This window comes from Geotrypetes seraphini, chromosome 3 (genome assembly GCF_902459505.1).
Source record: "Geotrypetes seraphini chromosome 3, aGeoSer1.1, whole genome shotgun sequence".
NCBI classification, from domain to species: domain Eukaryota; kingdom Metazoa; phylum Chordata; class Amphibia; order Gymnophiona; family Dermophiidae; genus Geotrypetes; species Geotrypetes seraphini.
The window spans coordinates 140330793-140348206 of record NC_047086.1 but is presented as its reverse complement, the minus strand read 5'-3'; the positions used below and the strand labels follow the sequence as shown (position 1 = coordinate 140348206).

Genomic DNA, 17414 nt, shown 5'->3' with positions numbered 1-17414 from the left:
AAGACCATAATTTTACCTTCCATAGCAAAGCAGCAGATGAATCCAGACTAGTGGGATGAAGCAAAGCAAACTCAAACCGGGTGGGACGCCAATGCCGCCTCCGCCAGTACCGCAGTGCCAAAACTTGCCTCCGCACTGGCTGCTATGTCTAAGCGATAATGCTTCGAAAAGGTATTACCCGACGACCAAGTGGCCGCTCGGCAAATTTCCTCCAAAGACATCCCCCCGGACTCCGCCCAAGACGTAGCCAATGCCCGAGTGGAATGAGCATGAAGGTGCTCCGGTACTTTCTTACCTGTCAACACATAAGCCGAAGCAATCGTCTCCTTGACCCAACGCGCAATGGACGCTTTAGACGCCGCCATCCCCTTGTTCTTACCCGCGAACAATACAAAGAGATGGTCCGACCTACGAAAATCATTCGTCACTCCCAAATAATGGAGAAGCATACGCCGCACATCCAGTCGACGCAAAGACAAAAATCGTTTACCCCAATCCTCCTTCCGGAAGGACGGGAGGAATACACTCTGGTTCACATGAAATGAAGAAATCACCTTAGGCAGGAAGGACGGCACCGGCCGCACTGACACCCCCGTCTCAGAAAAACGTAAAAAGGGTTCTCTGCAAGAAAGCGCCTGAAGCTCCGATACTCGCCTCGCCGAAGCCATTGCCACCAAGAACACTGTTTTCAGCGTGACATCCTTCAAAGTGGCCGCTGACAGGGGTTCAAAAGGTGCCCCCTGCAACCTCCCCAGTACGAGTTTAAGATTCCAGGAAGGACAAATTCGCCTTACCGGCGGGCGGATATGGTGAACCCCTTTGAGGAAACGGACCACGTCCGGCTGCGACACCAGCGATGCGCCAGCCACCCGGCCCCTGTAACAGGCAAGGGCCGCCACCTGAACCCTTAAAGAGTTATAGGCTAATCCTTTCTCTACGCCTTCCTGCAGAAAGGCAAGAATAGCCGCCAGAGATGCATGGAAGGGCGCGATTCCCTGTCGACCGCACCAAGCATCAAAAATCTTCCAGACTCTCGCATAGGAGGTCGAAGTCGAAATCTTCTTAGCTTTAAGAAGCGTGGCAATCACCTGCTCCGAATAGCCCTTCTTCTTTAGCCTTGACCGCTCAAGAGCCAGGCCGTAAGACCAAAGCGGGCCGGATCTTCCATCCAGATTGGGCCCTGAGTTAGTAAGTCCGGAGTTACCTGGAACGTCACCCGATCGCCTACTGAAAGCTGAACGAGATCTGCGTACCACGGTCGACGCGGCCAATCCGGAGCCACCAGGATCACCCTGCCGTGAAAGAGAGCGATGCGTTGTAACACCCGCCCTATCATGGGCCAAGGCGGGAACACATACAGAAGGGAATTTGGAGGCCATGGGAGGGCCAACGCGTCCACCCCCTCCGAGCCCTTCTCCGTGCGCCTGCTGAAGAAGCGAGGCAACTTCGCATTGCGGGACGAAGCCATGAGATCCAACTCTGGCAACCCCCACCGACGGACTAGCAGGTCGAACGCTCGAGCCGACAACTCCCACTCGCCCGGATCTAGAAGATTTCTGCTGAGGAAGTCCGCTTGCACGTTTTCGTGACCTGCAATGTATGCCGCCGACAGAAGCGGAACATGCCCTTCTGCCCACTGAAACAATATCCTTGCCTCTTCGGCCAACTGCGGACTCCGAGTGCCCCCCTGACGATTGACATATGCGACCGCCGTGACACTGTCCGAAAAGATTCTGGTCGGTCTGTCCTGAATCAGGGACTGAAAAGCCCTCAGCGCCAATCTGATCGCTTTTAACTCCAACAAATTGATGGGCCACTGTGCTTCCTCTAAGGACCACACTCCCTGCACCGATGCTTGCAGGCACTGGGCCCCCCAGCCCCTCAGACTGGCATCCGTCGTCACCACCACCCACTCCGGTGTGGCTAACGGCATGCCCCGCCACAGGTGCAACTCGTGTAGCCACCATTGCATGCTGCGAGCCGCCCGAGGACTCCATCGGAGACGCACATTGTAGTCCAGAGAAGCTGGGGACCAGCGAGAGAGAAGCGACTGTTGTAAGGGTCTCATGTGGCCCCGAGCCCAGGGGACCACCTCCAGAGTCGCTACCATGGAGCCCAAAACCTGCACATAATCCCAAACCCGAGGTCTGGGCGACCCGAGAAGTAGGCGAATCTGAGCCTGCAACTTCTCTCCCCGGTCTCGGGGTAGAAATACTCTCCCCAGAGCAGTGTCGAATCTGACCCCCAGATGTACCAAAGACTGCGACGGGGACAGAAAACTCTTGGGAAAATTGACGATCCACCCTAACGACTGAAGGAGAGATATTACCCTCTGAGTAACCGACAAACTCTCCTGTCTGGACGAGGCGCGGATCAGCCAGTCGTCTAAGTAAGGGTGTACCCGAATCCCTTCCTTGCGAAGAGAGGCTGCTACCACGACCATGACTTTGGAAAAGGTGCGGGGAGCCGTCGCCAGGCCAAAGGGCATTGCCCGAAACTGATAGTGCTGGCCAAGAATCGCAAACCTTAGATACCGCTGATGCGGAGGCCAGATCGGGATATGTAGGTACGCCTCCTTGAGATCTAGGGACGTGAGGAACTCTCCCGGTCGAACTGCCGCAATGACCGAGCGTACCGTCTCCATCCGGAAATGGCGAACATTGAGAAATCTGTTGACCACTTTGAGGTCCAGCACCGGTCTGAACGACCCCCCCCTTCTTTGGAACAATGAAGTACAGGGAATATATCCCGCGGCCTACCTCTTCCGGGGGTACCGGTACCACCGCCCCCAGATCGAGCAGCCCCTGAAGAGTCATGCGGACCGCCTCTCCCTTGGCCGCCCCATGGCACGGGGACACCAAGAAAGAATCTTCGACGGGAGAGGCGAACTCCAACTTGTACCCTTCCCGAACAATGTCCAACACCCACTGATCTGACGTGATTGTGGCCCACTCCGCCCGGAACGCCGAAAGCCGGCCCCCTAAGGGAAGGGCGGAGGGAGCCAAGCCACCGTCATTGCGGAGTGCGACTTGGTGGGGCACGTGCTGGCTGACCTGAAGAGGGTTTCGTCGTACGAAAGGAACTCCTCTGCTGAAACCTAGGCCTCGCCGCAGAGAAAGAACCATATGCTGATCTGAAGAATGGTTTACCAGGCCTGGACCGCCTCACATCTCTGAAGCGCGGTCTAGACGAGGAGGACCTCACCGGGGGCCTAGCCCTATCCTCCGGTAGACGCTGTGTTTTGGTATCCCCAAAATCTTTCACCAATTTCTCTAAGTCCTCTCCAAATAATAAACCTCCCTTAAAAGGGAGTCTCACCAGCCTAAGCTTGGATGCAGCATCTGCTGCCCAATGTCGGAGCCATAAGGATCTGCGCGATACCACTGACAGAGACATCTGTTTCGCAGATGCTCGAATAATGTCATATAAGGAGTCTGCCAAATAGGCCAAGCCTGACTCCAAATCAGCCAGTTCCGAAGGGACAGAACCCCCGGACTCCATTAAATTATCGGTCATCCCTTGTGACCACTGCAAACATGCCCTCGCCGCATACGAGCTGCAAATCGCGGCCTGTAAGGTAACCGCAGCTACTTCAAAGGACATTTTTAGTGAAGATTCAATCTTCCTATCCTGCGCATCCTTTAGTGTCACCCCCCCTTCCACCGGCAAGGTAGTCTTTTTCGTTACCGCTGCCACCAAAGCGTCCACCCTAGGTAACCGAAACTTTTCAAGTTCGGTCGGGTCAACCGGATACAGGAGCCGCATGGCCTTTGCCACTCGTAAACTGACCTCCGGCGTATCCCATTGCGCCGAGATCAGCTCCTGCATGGCTTCATGCACCGGAAAGGACCTAGGTGGCTTACGCGTACCTGCCATCAGGGGGTTACCCGACACCTTAGCATCCTCCTGAGAGATATTTAAACCCTGCAAAGCCTTGGAAATCAAGGACGCCAGCTCCTCTCTATGAAACAGCCGGAGCGCGGAAGGATCATCAACTTCCCTGCCCGGGGGATCCTCTGCCTCCCAATCTAAGACCTCCCCTTCCTCTAATGATTCAGGAAGGGAGAAAGGTGATAAGGGAAGATTACCCTCCGCGTCCACGGTCGCAAGTCTGCGTTTCTTCGCCCCCTGCGACCGCCCAGGCGACAGCACAGGACCCGTAGTCGGGCCGGCATTAGCACCGGATAAGCCCGTGGAGGTAGAAGGCCCAGGGAGGGACGGCCAGGTCGCCGGTACCGACTGGGCCGACTGCGAGCCCTGTAGCAGAAAAGCTCGGTGCAATAGCATCATAAACTCCGGGGAGAAGGAACTCACCCCCATTAAAGAAGAACCGGCCTGATCAATGCTAGGGCGCGCAGCCGCGCCGTCCCCTAGCGACCCTGGCTCCCCGACCGCCGCTGACCTCCCCTCAGCCGCGGCAGAGCCTTGCAGTCCCCCCGAGTCGCCCTCGAGGCCCGGGGAAGTAGACCGTGCCCCGCTGACACGGGAGATGGCTAAGTCACACGCTTGCAGGAAGGCATCTTCTGCCGGTGTATCCCCACACCCTGCAGAGCAGAAGCCCGACAGTGCTCGGCGCTTCCCACAGCGCGAGCACCGCTGAGTAGCCTCTGCCGCCATCGCTAAAAACGGCGATACAAAAAACTTTTTTTTTTTTTTTTTTTCACAAACGCGGCAACACGCCGCCGCGCCGACTCCGCCCACCCCCCGCTACCGCCGGAACGACCCGAACGACCAACGAACGCAAGAGGAGGCAGACAGCAAACAAAGTTACTCACCAACCGGTCCCCCGCTCTAACTGCAGTCGGGTAACAGCTGGTAATCGCACTGAAAGCCACACGAACCCAGCACGGCTCAGCACAAGCAGGAAGTCGTTGTTTTTTTTTTTTTTTTTTACTGGAATGAAGAAACCTAAGCACAAACCTCCTGCAGTGGCCCAAGAACCCGCTCAAACAAACGGAGGGGAGGGTGGAGAAGGGACCTGGGAGGGCCCAGGTGTAGCTCCCAAAGCCGGCACCGATCAGCCAGGCACCCCTGTCCTACTGAAGAGACAGAGTCTCAACAGAGGAAGCCACAGGAACACCACCTAAACCGGCCCCAGCCAGAATCCAGGAGCTAGTAGAGTAAGCTCCATTCCTGCTGGGAGATAGAGCAAAACTGAAGTAACAAGAGGAACACCAGGCTTTAAGGCCAACTGTTAATCAGTTCTCTATCTCCACCTGCTGGTCGATGTGAGCTATACCCACTAGTCTGGATTCATCTGCTGCTTTGCTATGGAATATACATTGCCAGGCTGTTGCTGCATCAAACCCGATCCTCCGCCTCCAACACTGCCTCTGCTTAAGACACCATTAAGATCATTGGGGATGATTTGAAACACCATTGACTGAGAAATGTTGGTTGCTCAACTAATTTGATAAATGGACTTGTGAGCTTCAGGTACATCCTATCTTCAACTGTTGTGATATTTTCTTCAGTGCGAACTAGTTTAACCTTTTCCTATCATAATACATTTTATGTTACGCTGGTTCCAATCGTAATTATTTTGGCAAAGTTTTGTATTATTCACCGTTATCATTTACGGCTATTGTAAACATAATGTAAATAAGTCATAAGTCTGTAAATTCAAATATTTTGTGTTCCTGGCTCTTTATTAGTATGGGACATACGATGGCAATAACATTTTTGGAATGTCCTGTCATCCGGGACACACGATAGGAAAAGGTTAAGGGTACCATAACCTCACACACACCCCTGATATGCTGATCTATGATCCTCCAAGCGAGAGAGAGACACCAAGGGAGGGGAAGAGAAGGGAGATATGCTAAACCTAGGGGAGGGGAAGAGGAGCAGAGGGAAGATGCCATGGGAGTGGCATTAGGGATCTGGCCAATCGGAGTTTTAGGCCACTCTCACTGCATCCCAGAATGCAATGGGAAGGAGGCCTAAAACTCCAGTTGGCCAAGGGGCCCTAAGGGAAAGACCCGCCATTTGGAAGATACAGGCCTGCCAGCCAAAGGAGTGGGCATCTCTCCAGCCAGCCTTCTACAAAAAGGTATGGGGGAGTGTACAGGTGGGTTTCAGGGGGGAGTTGATGGGAGTGCCTGCAGGAGAGATTGGGCATCTCTCCTGCCGGGGGATGTTAGCGGGGGTTGGTGGCAGGAGGGCTTGGGCATCCCTCCTATCAGGGATGTTAGGGGGCTGCCGGCAGGAAGAATTGGGCATCCCTCCTGCTGGGTGTGTTGCGGGGGTGGCGGCAGGAGGGACTGGGCATTCCTCCTGCTGGGGGTGTTAGCGGGAATGGGGGTGCCAGGAGAAGGACGAGTGGGCATCTCTCCTACCAGCTGATTTGTGGTGGGGTTCGGGGGCTCCCTGCTTCAGCCGCTCTCAGACGATCGCAGCAGGGGAATTCCCCCTCCCCCATCAGTTGAGTGGCAGGGACTCCCCAAAGCCGTGATTCTGTAACCAGCGCAGAACTTGGGTGCCACTTACATAATCGTGGCTTTGGGGAGTCCCTGATGCTCAGCTGATGGGGAAGGGGGGAATTTCCCTGCTGCAATCTAGGCAAAGATAGGAGGCTAAAATGTAGGCCAGGGTTTCCCAGGCCTACATTTTACTAACGTCACTTCGGGGGTTGGCCACGCCTACTTTGGCATTCTGCGGGCTAAGGCGGCTTCCTCGCTGCAATTCCAGCAGCCATTTCAGCCGCCTTTTATTTAGGCATTGGTAGGTGCTTCAACCCTGCCTTTACTGACCATTGGCAGGATGCCTACCAACGCCTAAATTTAAGCGTTGGTTATAAAATTTGCCTCTAGGAGCATTGGGAGAGGCAAAGACAAAAAAATAAAAGATGATACAACCTGTATAGGTTCTTGGTAAGGCTTTGGCAAAAACATTGTGTATGGTTATGAATATTAACCCATAAAGATTATGAACAGACTGAAAGTAGTCCACTCTGAACTAAATAAATATGTATGTCCTAGAACAGTGGTCTCAAACTCAAACCCTTTGCAGGGCCACATTTTGGATTTATAGGTACTTGGAGGGCTGCAGAAAAAAATAGTTAATGTCTTATTAAAGAAATGACAATTTTGCATGAGGTAAAACTCTTTATAGTTTATAAATATTTCCTTTAACTGTTAAAGGAAAGATTTATAAACTATAAAAAGTTTTACCTCATGCAAAATTGTCATTTCTTTAATAAGACATTAACTATTTTTTCTGCGGCCCTTCAAGTACCCTATTTTTTCTGCAGTCCTCACAGTTAAAGTTTAACATCTTTCCTTTCTCAGAACTAACACATTTCAATCACTATATTGAAAATAAAATCATTTTTCCTACCTTTGTTCTCTGGTGACTTTATTTTTCTGTGCTTTTAACTATGTTTCCAGCGCTTTCTTGTCCATTGACTGTTTTTCTCTCCGTCTTCACTTTCTGCCTTGCATTCATCTTTACATTAACTTAACATTCAATTTTTCCATTTTTCTGCTTTCTTCTCAACATCTACATTTCCATGTCTTACCTTCCCTTCCTATCTCTCTCTCCTTCTCTCCCTATTTCCATGGTCTGACATCTCTCTCCTTCCCCCCCTAGTGTAACATTTCTCTTTCCCTTCTTCCTTTCTGCTCCCTGCAGTCCATCTTCCTTCCCTACCTCCTCTCTGGCCCCCCTCCCAGTCCAACATTTCTCCCTTCTTTCTACCAGTCCATTTTTTTCTCTCTCTTCCTCTTGCATACTTCTCCTCTGGTCCTCCTTCCCTCAACCAAACAACATCTCTCTCTCTCTCTCTCTCTCCATGAGTCCAACTTTTCACTCTTTGCCCTCTCCCCCTTCCCCAGTGTAACATTTCTCCTTCTCTCCTTTCTCTCCTCCCCATCCATCTTGCCCTCTCCATGAGTCCAACACTTTCTGCCTCCTGCACTCTTTCTCTCTCTGTCCTTGCCTCTTCCCTCAGTGGCATCCCTCCTTCCCCCAACCCAACATGCTCTCTCCCCATGCACCATCTCACCCTCCCTTCCAGTGTGTAGCACTTTTCCTTTCCCTCCCTTTCTGCCAGGTCCAGCAGCACTTCTTCTCCCTTCTTTTACCTCCCCCTTGTCCAGCAGTACCCCTTCTCCCTTCCCTGCTTCCCCTGTCTAGCAGTACCCCATCTCCCTTTCCTGCTCCCCTTGTCCAGCAGTACCCTTCTCCTTTCCTTCCTCCCCTTCTCCCCTATCCAGCAGTACCTGTATTTTGCAGCCTTGGTCTTGTACCCAATCTCGCACTCTGGGCAGGAAAAAAGGCTCCGGCGCCAGCTGACTTGCAACTTCCTGCTACCATCGCGTATGCCAAGACTCCTGCCTTCATGTATCTGCCAGATACGCGAAGGCAGGAGCCCTGACATACGCGACAGCAGAAGGCAGTTTCATGTCAGCTGACCCCGGCACTTCTGTTCTTGCCCAAAGTGCGAGATCGGGTACAAGACCGCGGGCTGCAAAATTGCCCGCAGGCCGTGAGTTTGAGACCACTGTCCTAGAAGAAAAGGAGAGCAGAGACATGGAGAATATGAGAGACAAGTACAAGAGGTCACAGTGTGAGGCTTTAAGAGAGTAGACTCAAACAGAATCAGGAAATCTCTCTTCACTGAAGCGGGAATAGAAGCATGGAGCAGTCTACTACTGAAGGTTATGGAGACAAAAACAGACTAACTCGCAGAGGAGTCAAAAGGGCAGAATAAACAGGAAACAGGGAATACCACTTTGGGCAGATGAGCATTTGTCTCTCAAGGGGAGATATGATTGATGTCTACAAAATCCTGAGTGGTATAAAAGTGAATCAAATTTTTATTCTTTCAAAAAGTAGAAAGACTAGGGGGCACTCAATGATGTTACATGAAAATACTTTTAAAACAAATAGAAGGAAATATTTTTTTTTCATTCAACTAATAGTAAGCTCTGGAACTCATTGCCAGAGAATACTGAAGGGAATAGACTTAGTAGATCAGGACAGGTTGTTCAGCCTCTCCAAGGTAGGGAGAACGAGAGGGCACTCTCTAAAATTGAAAGGAGATAGATTCCGTACGAACGTAAGGAAGTTCTTCTTCACCCAGAGAGTGGTAGAAAACTGGAACACTTTTCCGGAGTCTGTCATAGGGGAAAACACCCTCCAGGGATTCAAGACAAAGTAAGACAAGTTCCTGCTGAACCAGAACGTACGCAAGTAGGGCTAGTCTCAGTTAGGGCGCTGGTCTGTGACCAGAGGGCCGCCCCGTGAGCGGACTGCTGGGCACGATGGACCACTGGTCTGACCCAGCAGCGGCAGTTCTTATGTTCTTAATATGGTAACAACAAGTTCCTGGAGGAAGAGTCCATAATCAGCTATTGAAATAGACAAGAAGCAAGCCACTGCTTGCCCTGGGATTGGTAATATAAATGCTGCTACTATTTGGGTTTCTGCCAGGAAACAGGATAATGGGCTAGACAGACCATTGGTCTGACACAGTATGGATATTCTTATGTTCTTATGTAATAAACCTGAATGGGGGCACTATACTGACATTTTTTGTCAGTTTAGGAATCTGCAAACATGTGAGCCTGAAAGGGAAGGAGGTGCCAAAAGCAATCCTCTACCTGGAACAGTGACTGCCCTCAATTTGGGTATATGACCTTTATATCGGGAGTAAAACTAGACAGACTAAAAGGGTCCTTATTTGCCATCATATTCTCTATTTCATTAATGCCAACAGGAGATCCAAATTTAAGACCGGTCTGATCAAAATATACTTTTCACACACACACACACACACACACACACACTCTCTCTCTCTAGTGACTCATATTGTGTGCTCTCTTGTAATGTGTAAGGCATTACTAAACAACCCAGTGTCTCCTGCAGTTCACACTTACCACCAGAGATGTCAATCAGGTCCTCCAGCTCTTGCTGTAACCGTAGCTCCTGCACTGCCTGCAACACTTCATGTCTTTGACTTTGCTGATGGAGTCCCATCCTCATCAGAGTCTTGTCTGTCAGCCTCAGCAGAACACGCCCTGTAGGAAAACAACTTCAAATGAATGCTTTTCACTCCGAACAGCAAATTCTAGCAAAAACCCAGCTCTGCTCTGGGACTGTGAGGCGCAGTAGTTGGAGCTACAGCCTCAGCATCCTGAGGTTGTGGGTTCAAATCCACACTGCTCCTTGTGACCCTGGGCAAGTCACTTAATCCCCCATTGCCCCAGGTACTACCCAAACAGATCAGGTCGCTAGACTTACTAATGGCCTTCCGCAGAGCAGTAAAGACCTTCCTCTTCTGTCAATCGGGCCACTAAAAACTGCCTCCTCAATATACTTCTCCTAGTACTGTTTGCTATGACCAGTTTGGTCTCTAGAATAAGCTCTGTTATTGTCTACTGTAACCTATTTGTTGTCATGACTAATCTGTTTTCAAACGATTGTGAATGTCTACTTGTAACCCAAACTGAGCTTCTGGGACAACAGGATAGAAATCGAAATAAATAAATAAATAAATTAGATAGAGTGTGAGCCCACCAGGACAGATAGGGAAAAATGGTAAAGTATCTGAAAGTAAACCACTTAGGCTATAAGTGGTATATATATACACTAAAAATAAATAATAGTTTATTATTTATAACCCGCCTTTATCCAAGCCACAAATACAATATTAAAACACATTGACAACACACAAAGACAAACACATTCCATGTAAACAAAACTCAAAATGCACAGGTCAAATCATGATAATGTCAAAGAAAATGCATCCAGTCTATCAATAATAATAATAATAACAACAACAATAAAGGCCTGCTGCCTCCTGACAGAGGAATAAACACGGCACGCTCTGAGCACATGTGCACAAGAAACTCAAAGGTCTACTACTGACAGTGGCTTTTAAAACAGCTACTCAACAGGAATTATTCGCCGATGACGCCAAACTGAGTAATGTAGTGGGCAAATGCACAACAGACGAAGATTCAGTGCCCGACAACATGATGCACGACCTACTCCTACTGGAGCGATGGTCTAGGACATGGCAACTCAACTTCAATGCCAAAAAATACAAAGTTATGCACCTGGGCAGCCAGAATCCATGCAAGTCTTATACCCTTAATGGCGAGATCCTAGCAAAAACGGTAGCAGAACGAGACTTGGGGGTAATCGTCAGTGAGGACATGAAGTCTGCCAATCAAGTGGAGCAGGCTTCGTCCAAGGCAAGACAAATCATGGGCTGCATACGAAGGGGTTTCGTCAGTCGTAAGGCGGAAGTCATTATGCCATTGTATAGATCCATGGTGAGGCCCCACCTGGAATACTGTGTGCCATTCTGGAGGCCGCATTATCGCAAGGATGTGCTGAGACTGGAGTCGGTGCAAAGAATGGCCACCCGGATGGTCTCGGGACTCAAGGATCTACCATACGAAAAACGGCTTGACAAATTACAGCTATACTCGCTCGAGGAGCGCAGAGAGAGGGGGGACATGATCGAGACGTTCAAGTATCTTACGGGCCGCATCGAGGCGGAGGAAGATATCTTCTTTTTCAAGGGTCCCACGACAACAAGAGGGCATCCGTTGAAAATCAGGGGCGGGAAACTACGAGGTGACACCAGGAAATTCTTTTTCACTGAAAGAGTGGTTGATCGCTGGAATAGTCTTCCACTACAGGTGATTGAGACCAGCAGCGTGCCTGATTTTAAGGCCAAATGGGATCGGCACATGGGATCTATTCACAGGGCAAAGGTAGGGGAGGGACATTAAGGTGGCCAGACTAGATGGGCCGTGGGCCCTTATCTGCCGTCTATTTCTATGTTTCTATGAATGGCCAGCCAGAATATTTTAGATTTTCTGGTTGGGGGTTTATTTTTTTGTTTGTTTGTTTTAAAGATTTCAACTATCTCAATACTTACTGAGTAAATATCTCATTGGAACAGGCTGGAGAGTTAAGTTCTATGGAGGAGAAAACTGCTTTAGATCTAGTTCCTTACTAAATACAAGACCTAGTGCATTGTCAATTGAACTGAGGTCACTTGGTGACAGTGACGATACAGTAGTGTGATCAAAATCTCTCATAATCCCTGATATGTTCATGCTAAAGAAAAATTAAATGCTATGGCAGTTATTTAACAAGGAAGACTGATAAATTGAGGAGTACAGAAAAAAAATCAAAGGAATGGTTCATAGGGTCATTTTTTATAATTATTATTTTTTATATACTGTCTGTCTGCAATCACAAAGGCTATCAAAGCAGTGTATATTCATATTAAGATACTGTAGGTAACTTTTCTGTCCCTGGAAGGCTCATAGTCTGAACCCAAGGCAATGGAGAGTTAAGTGACTTGCCCAAGATCTCAAGGAGCTGCAATGGGATTTTAACTGTGCTCCCTTGGATGTCAGCCTGCTACTCTAACCATTAAGCTATTCCTTCATTCCATGATGAATGGAATTTAAATTGAGTACACGTAATGATGCCCAACAACGCTTAGGCGGCACTAAGCATGATTCTATACAATGCAACTAACTTTTATAGAATCGCACATTAGTCGGCACTTTTTTTAGAATTTATAGGTAATATGATTGTTTGTTGCTGGTGAACACCCTTTGAGCGTTTAATATAGGGTCCTGCCATTATATATTTTTGTTTTCTTGAACTTTCTTTTTTGACAGTATTTTTTGAGTTTCTTTGTTGCCTTTTGGTGAAATAAAACAAAAACAAAGGAAAAAATACCACCTCTTTTAAAAATTGGACTAACTTAAAGTAGTTTATGATTAGCTTTTGAAGGTAATCCCTTCTTCCTCAGATGAGAAATTATTTCTGATCTGAGGAAGAAGGGGTTACCTTCAAAAGCCTATCATAAACTACGACAGTTAGTCCAATGCAAAAGTTATTTTTTTCCTTTGTTTTTGTTTTATTTCTACATATTACCTTGAAGAGTGGACTAACATGGCCACCACAACATTTCACTTAGAATTTTTTTTTTTAATTTTCATTTTTTATTAAGTTTAGAAATAATATACAAGATAACTCTTGCTACAGAAATACAGATAGGAAAATCATAAGGCATATTTAAACATAAATAGGAAAAAGATATATCTTCCTTAGACCACAATGGAGCCCTCCAGGGAAAGGAATCAGAAAATGGTGAAGAGAACCCTCTAAGGCAAACTACAGGTATTGGCTTCACAGAAAATTCCAACCTTTTACACATTACTGTGTTGTAAACGCTAAACTCCCCCTGTTGACAATTTCTTCATATCTATAAAAGCACGTAGTTGTTCAGGTGAGAAAAAAAACATATTTTGTCCCCACTTACAGGGGTAAGCCAAAATAAAATTCCCACCCAGCTTTACGACTTCAACTCTCATAACAAGAAATAATTTCCTGCGCTCTTGCGTCTGTCTAGTAACGTCTGGGTAGATCCAGACCATTTCCCCCAGGAATGGTTCTTGAGAATTACATAAATATTGCCTAAGTAAATCAGACATATCCTGTTCAAAGACAAAGGAAACAATTAAAGTGGCACGCTCTGAGGTCTCAGCTATTGAAGTCTCAAGAAAATCTGTGAGATTCAAAACAGCTTCTGATCAATTCTGGACACCTTCATCCGTTTTGGCTCCCATGTCCTTTTTTATTGACTGGTGAAATACAGTCAGCAGAATAGTTGAAAACTTCAATCAAGAATTTCCTGAACATTTCCATGGGAGTCACTCCTAATGATTTTGGAAAATTTAACAAGCGAGCATTAAGCCTTCGGTTATAGTTTTCCAATTGTTCTATTTTTCTGTTAAGAAGAATTTTGTCTTTAACCAATCCTGAGGATAAAGATTGGAGATCTTCTACTTTTTCTTTCACCTGCTTAACCTCTGAAGTTAATTGCTGTTTAGTTCCTTCAAATTTTTCAGATAGAGATTTAACAGTACTCACAAGCATTGTTAGCTCCTGTGAAGATTTGTCGACAGAAGAGTTGAGCTTCAAGAGAGCATTCCAAATGCTCTCTAATGTAACCACCGGAGATGATCTTGCTGGAGTGGAGGTTGCCACCTTCCCTTCCAAATCTCATTGTTCAACCAGAACTTCCGCTGCTTCTGCCCCTGCAATTGGGGTCTCCCTTGCAAGAGAAATTTCGCTGGGGTCCCTCAACTCAGTTGCAGGATAGTCCGGGCATGGTGGAGGCACAGCTGCCGGAGGGAAGAGAGAAATCTCCCAGTCTGATACCTCGGGTCCTCTTCCCCCCGAGGAAACGCCAGACATCCCTCCGACATTTGGTGTGGAACTCCCAGGTAAGAAACAAAGTCCAGAATCGAGCGCTGAGTAGGGGTCGGGGTCCGGGGTGCAGGAGGGATCAGTCTGGACCATCCCCTTACGCTTCGAAAGCGGCATTAGAGTTTTTAGGAATCGGAAGGGACTGTTCTATGGATGGCGATTAGAGACGCCATCCCGGGGCTGCCGCCATCTTGGTTTCCTCCCCCCCATTTCACTTAGAAAATCGAGCCCCAAGTCAGGGTGGTGTATTGCTGAGGTGGAAACAAGTAAAAATGGAAAAGGCTTCTTTCAGAATATGGAAAGCAGATCCTAATGAGGAAAACTGGGATGAGTACAATCACTGGCAAGTTAGATGTAAAACAGTAATAAGGCATGCCAAAAAGCAAAAACCTTCTATGACAGTGATGAATCAGAAATTAAAGCAAACCACTGTAAATCTAGACAATGTAATAGATCAAACTGACAAATTAAAGAATAACAAATCACCAGAGTTCTGGGACGGCTCAGGCATTAAATTGCTAACATGTTATCAGTAATCTGTAGCCTATCATTTAAAACAGATACAATACCTGAGGACTGAAAGAAAACTGATTTTTTTAGGAGGGCTCCAGGATTAATCCAGGGAAATGATAGCCAGATATTAGTCAGCGGCAAAATGGTAAAAGCTATTCTAAAATTACTGACAATATTTTGTGTAAAAACAGTTTAATCAACATAGGCTTAACAAAGACAATTGCCTCCAATTCCTGGAGTCTGTGTTTGACAGACTTGTCAGCCCTTTTACTAAAGCGCATTTACTGTGTCTTAACGCAAAAAACATGCAGTAAACGCATATCTAACACAGCAACTATTGGGGCGTACATCACAATGCCCATTAGAATGCAATATGCTGCTCACAATTAGCACAGATCACTTAGCTCCTAATTAGGAGATGCTAAATGGACCCGTGCTAGCTGGACAGGTGCTAGTTAGTGTGCAGTACAAGCCATGTGCTACCTGCAGCTTCCTTTCCTACTCCCCACCTAGTTATGGCCCCCAAAACAAAATGCTCTTAACGCATGAATTTACACACAATAAACTCCCCTAATCCCACTATCCTGGAATTCTTCGAGACCCGACACTACCAGATCTGCCCACATACTCAAACTATCTTTCCCCTTGTTAAAAGGCGTCATGTATTGAGCATGGGTACACAAGCACACGCTCTAAGCAGAAGTTGCCAATTAAGCTGCTAGCTTTCGCTCTAGGTGTGTAAAAAGTACATGGAAAATAACACATGACGCAAATTTTATTAAAATAGTAATTTCGTTTATTAATGGTCATAATGGACCTCAAAAGGTTATTGCGTCATCTGGGAAATCTTTACAGACGCCAAAATACTGGCCTTTCTGACAAAGATCTCAATCTGAGAATTCGTTGCTCCTCAATATGTACCTTTTGTCCTGAATGACATCATTACTTGTCAGCCAATCCATTAACAGAGGCTGTCCTTAAATTTGGACAAAGAACTTCCTTTACATGTTTTTCAAACTCAAAACAAAGTTTTTAAAGTGATATTTTTGTTACATTAATTTCTGAATATGCATAAACATATAACCAAAGAAACCTTTAAATCTAAACCTGCTTATCTGTTTCAAGAGAGCCTGCATTTCAAAATGTTGAAAAGTTCATGTCCCTCCCTGTCAGCACAGAAAAGGAGGAGAAGGGGCTGTTCCCCCTCCTGCTCTGTTCTTTACAAGAACTGACAGTTTCAAATTTCACACAAACTCAGAAACCCCAGATGTTGCCTCCCAGGCTTCCTTTAAGTTTCTTTAGGTTGCAAATATATAAAATATGATTTTCAAAACCCACTCTCATGTTTAGTTAACCTTCACACATCATTCATATATCATTCATTCGTTTGGGGCCCGTTTCATCCACAGATCCACACCATATATTTCATTCATATTTAAAGCATGTTATACTCCATTTTGGGATACGTAATCTAATATGCTCTTCCTAACCGGCCTAAGCACATCTGGTATCAATTAGGCTTAAGGCGGGAAACAAAGAACAGACAGAGAGAGACATAGGCCGAACACAAAATGGAGCAAAGCCAAGCAGAGGATACAGAAAGACAAAGAACAAAATGGAGTCATTAATATTTCTATGTATGTATGTTACGCATTACCTAATTTCCTCTGTGGTCTGGCTTAATAGCAAAGTATATAAGGAGAATATTATTATGCTTTTCCTTAATATTAATCTGTGGTGTGTTTTTCTGGCCTTGGCTACATCCCTATTCAGATTTTTATTCACCAACTTTTTGTACGCTTCTATTGGGCGTGGCCTTAACTAACACATATGCTTGTATCTAACTAGAATTACCCAGAGCCATATGAAAAGCAGGCGTTTTTGTAGAAAAACTCCACAAAATACTGCACCATCATGTCCTGCACTGTCCATTCCATTAACGTACCACAGATATCGCCCCCTACAGTCCACGAGCCACTCTTCAATATGCAGGTAAATTAGGGAAAGCCCTTTTCTTCAAATTCACTGAGCTTTGGAATAACCTCCCTGCCCTGCTGCGGAACCTAGGCTCATTCCAATTATTCCAAAAGCATCTGAAAACCTGGCTTTTCTCCAAAACGTAAAGCTATCTATTTAAAATGTAAAGCTAGCTATCTTCTTCATAACCTCTAATTTCTTATTATGTCCTTCCCTCATTTATTGAATTACCTGTAAACCGTGCCGAGCTCTATCTTTATGGAGATGGTGCGGTATACAAAGTTAAGGTTTAGTTTAGTTTAGTTTAAACCAACATGGAAAACCGGTACTGAGCTTGTGAGATAGTGATCAATCTGTGCCGATTTGCATCTAATCCAAAGCGCCTACCTAGAAGTGGGTATGGTTAAGGGTGGATTGTGTGCACGTTTTCAGGTTGTGCGCACAAATTAGCCAAGAAAACCCTGGCATAAATAGGATGCACCTAAAAGTTAGTACACATAACGATGCCTAACAGTACTTAGGCAGCACTAAGCGTGATTCTATACAATGCAACTAACTTTTATAGAATCACGCTCGGTGCTACACTAGGTGGCATCGATATTTTTTTTTAGACAACATTGACCCTCAAATTCTATATAATGCACCTACAGTTGTGCAAGTACATCGGTGGGCGT

At 46.8% G+C, this 17414-nt stretch overlaps 1 protein-coding gene across 6 annotated transcripts in view; it reads right to left on the bottom strand.

Moving 5' to 3' along the window:
• The window catches only part of LOC117358018 (sterile alpha motif domain-containing protein 12-like), a 91344-nt gene that overhangs the window by 38273 nt on the left and 35657 nt on the right, over window positions 1-17414 (bottom strand). For all 6 annotated transcript variants that reach the window (XR_004538930.1, XM_033939416.1, XM_033939417.1 and 3 more), the window contains one exon: window positions 9882-10022. Coding sequence is in view for 5 of the 6 variants with exons in the window: in XM_033939416.1 (XP_033795307.1) it covers window positions 9882-10022 (141 nt within the window). In the remaining variant the exon portion in view is untranslated. The remainder of the gene's footprint in view (window positions 1-9881; window positions 10023-17414) is intronic.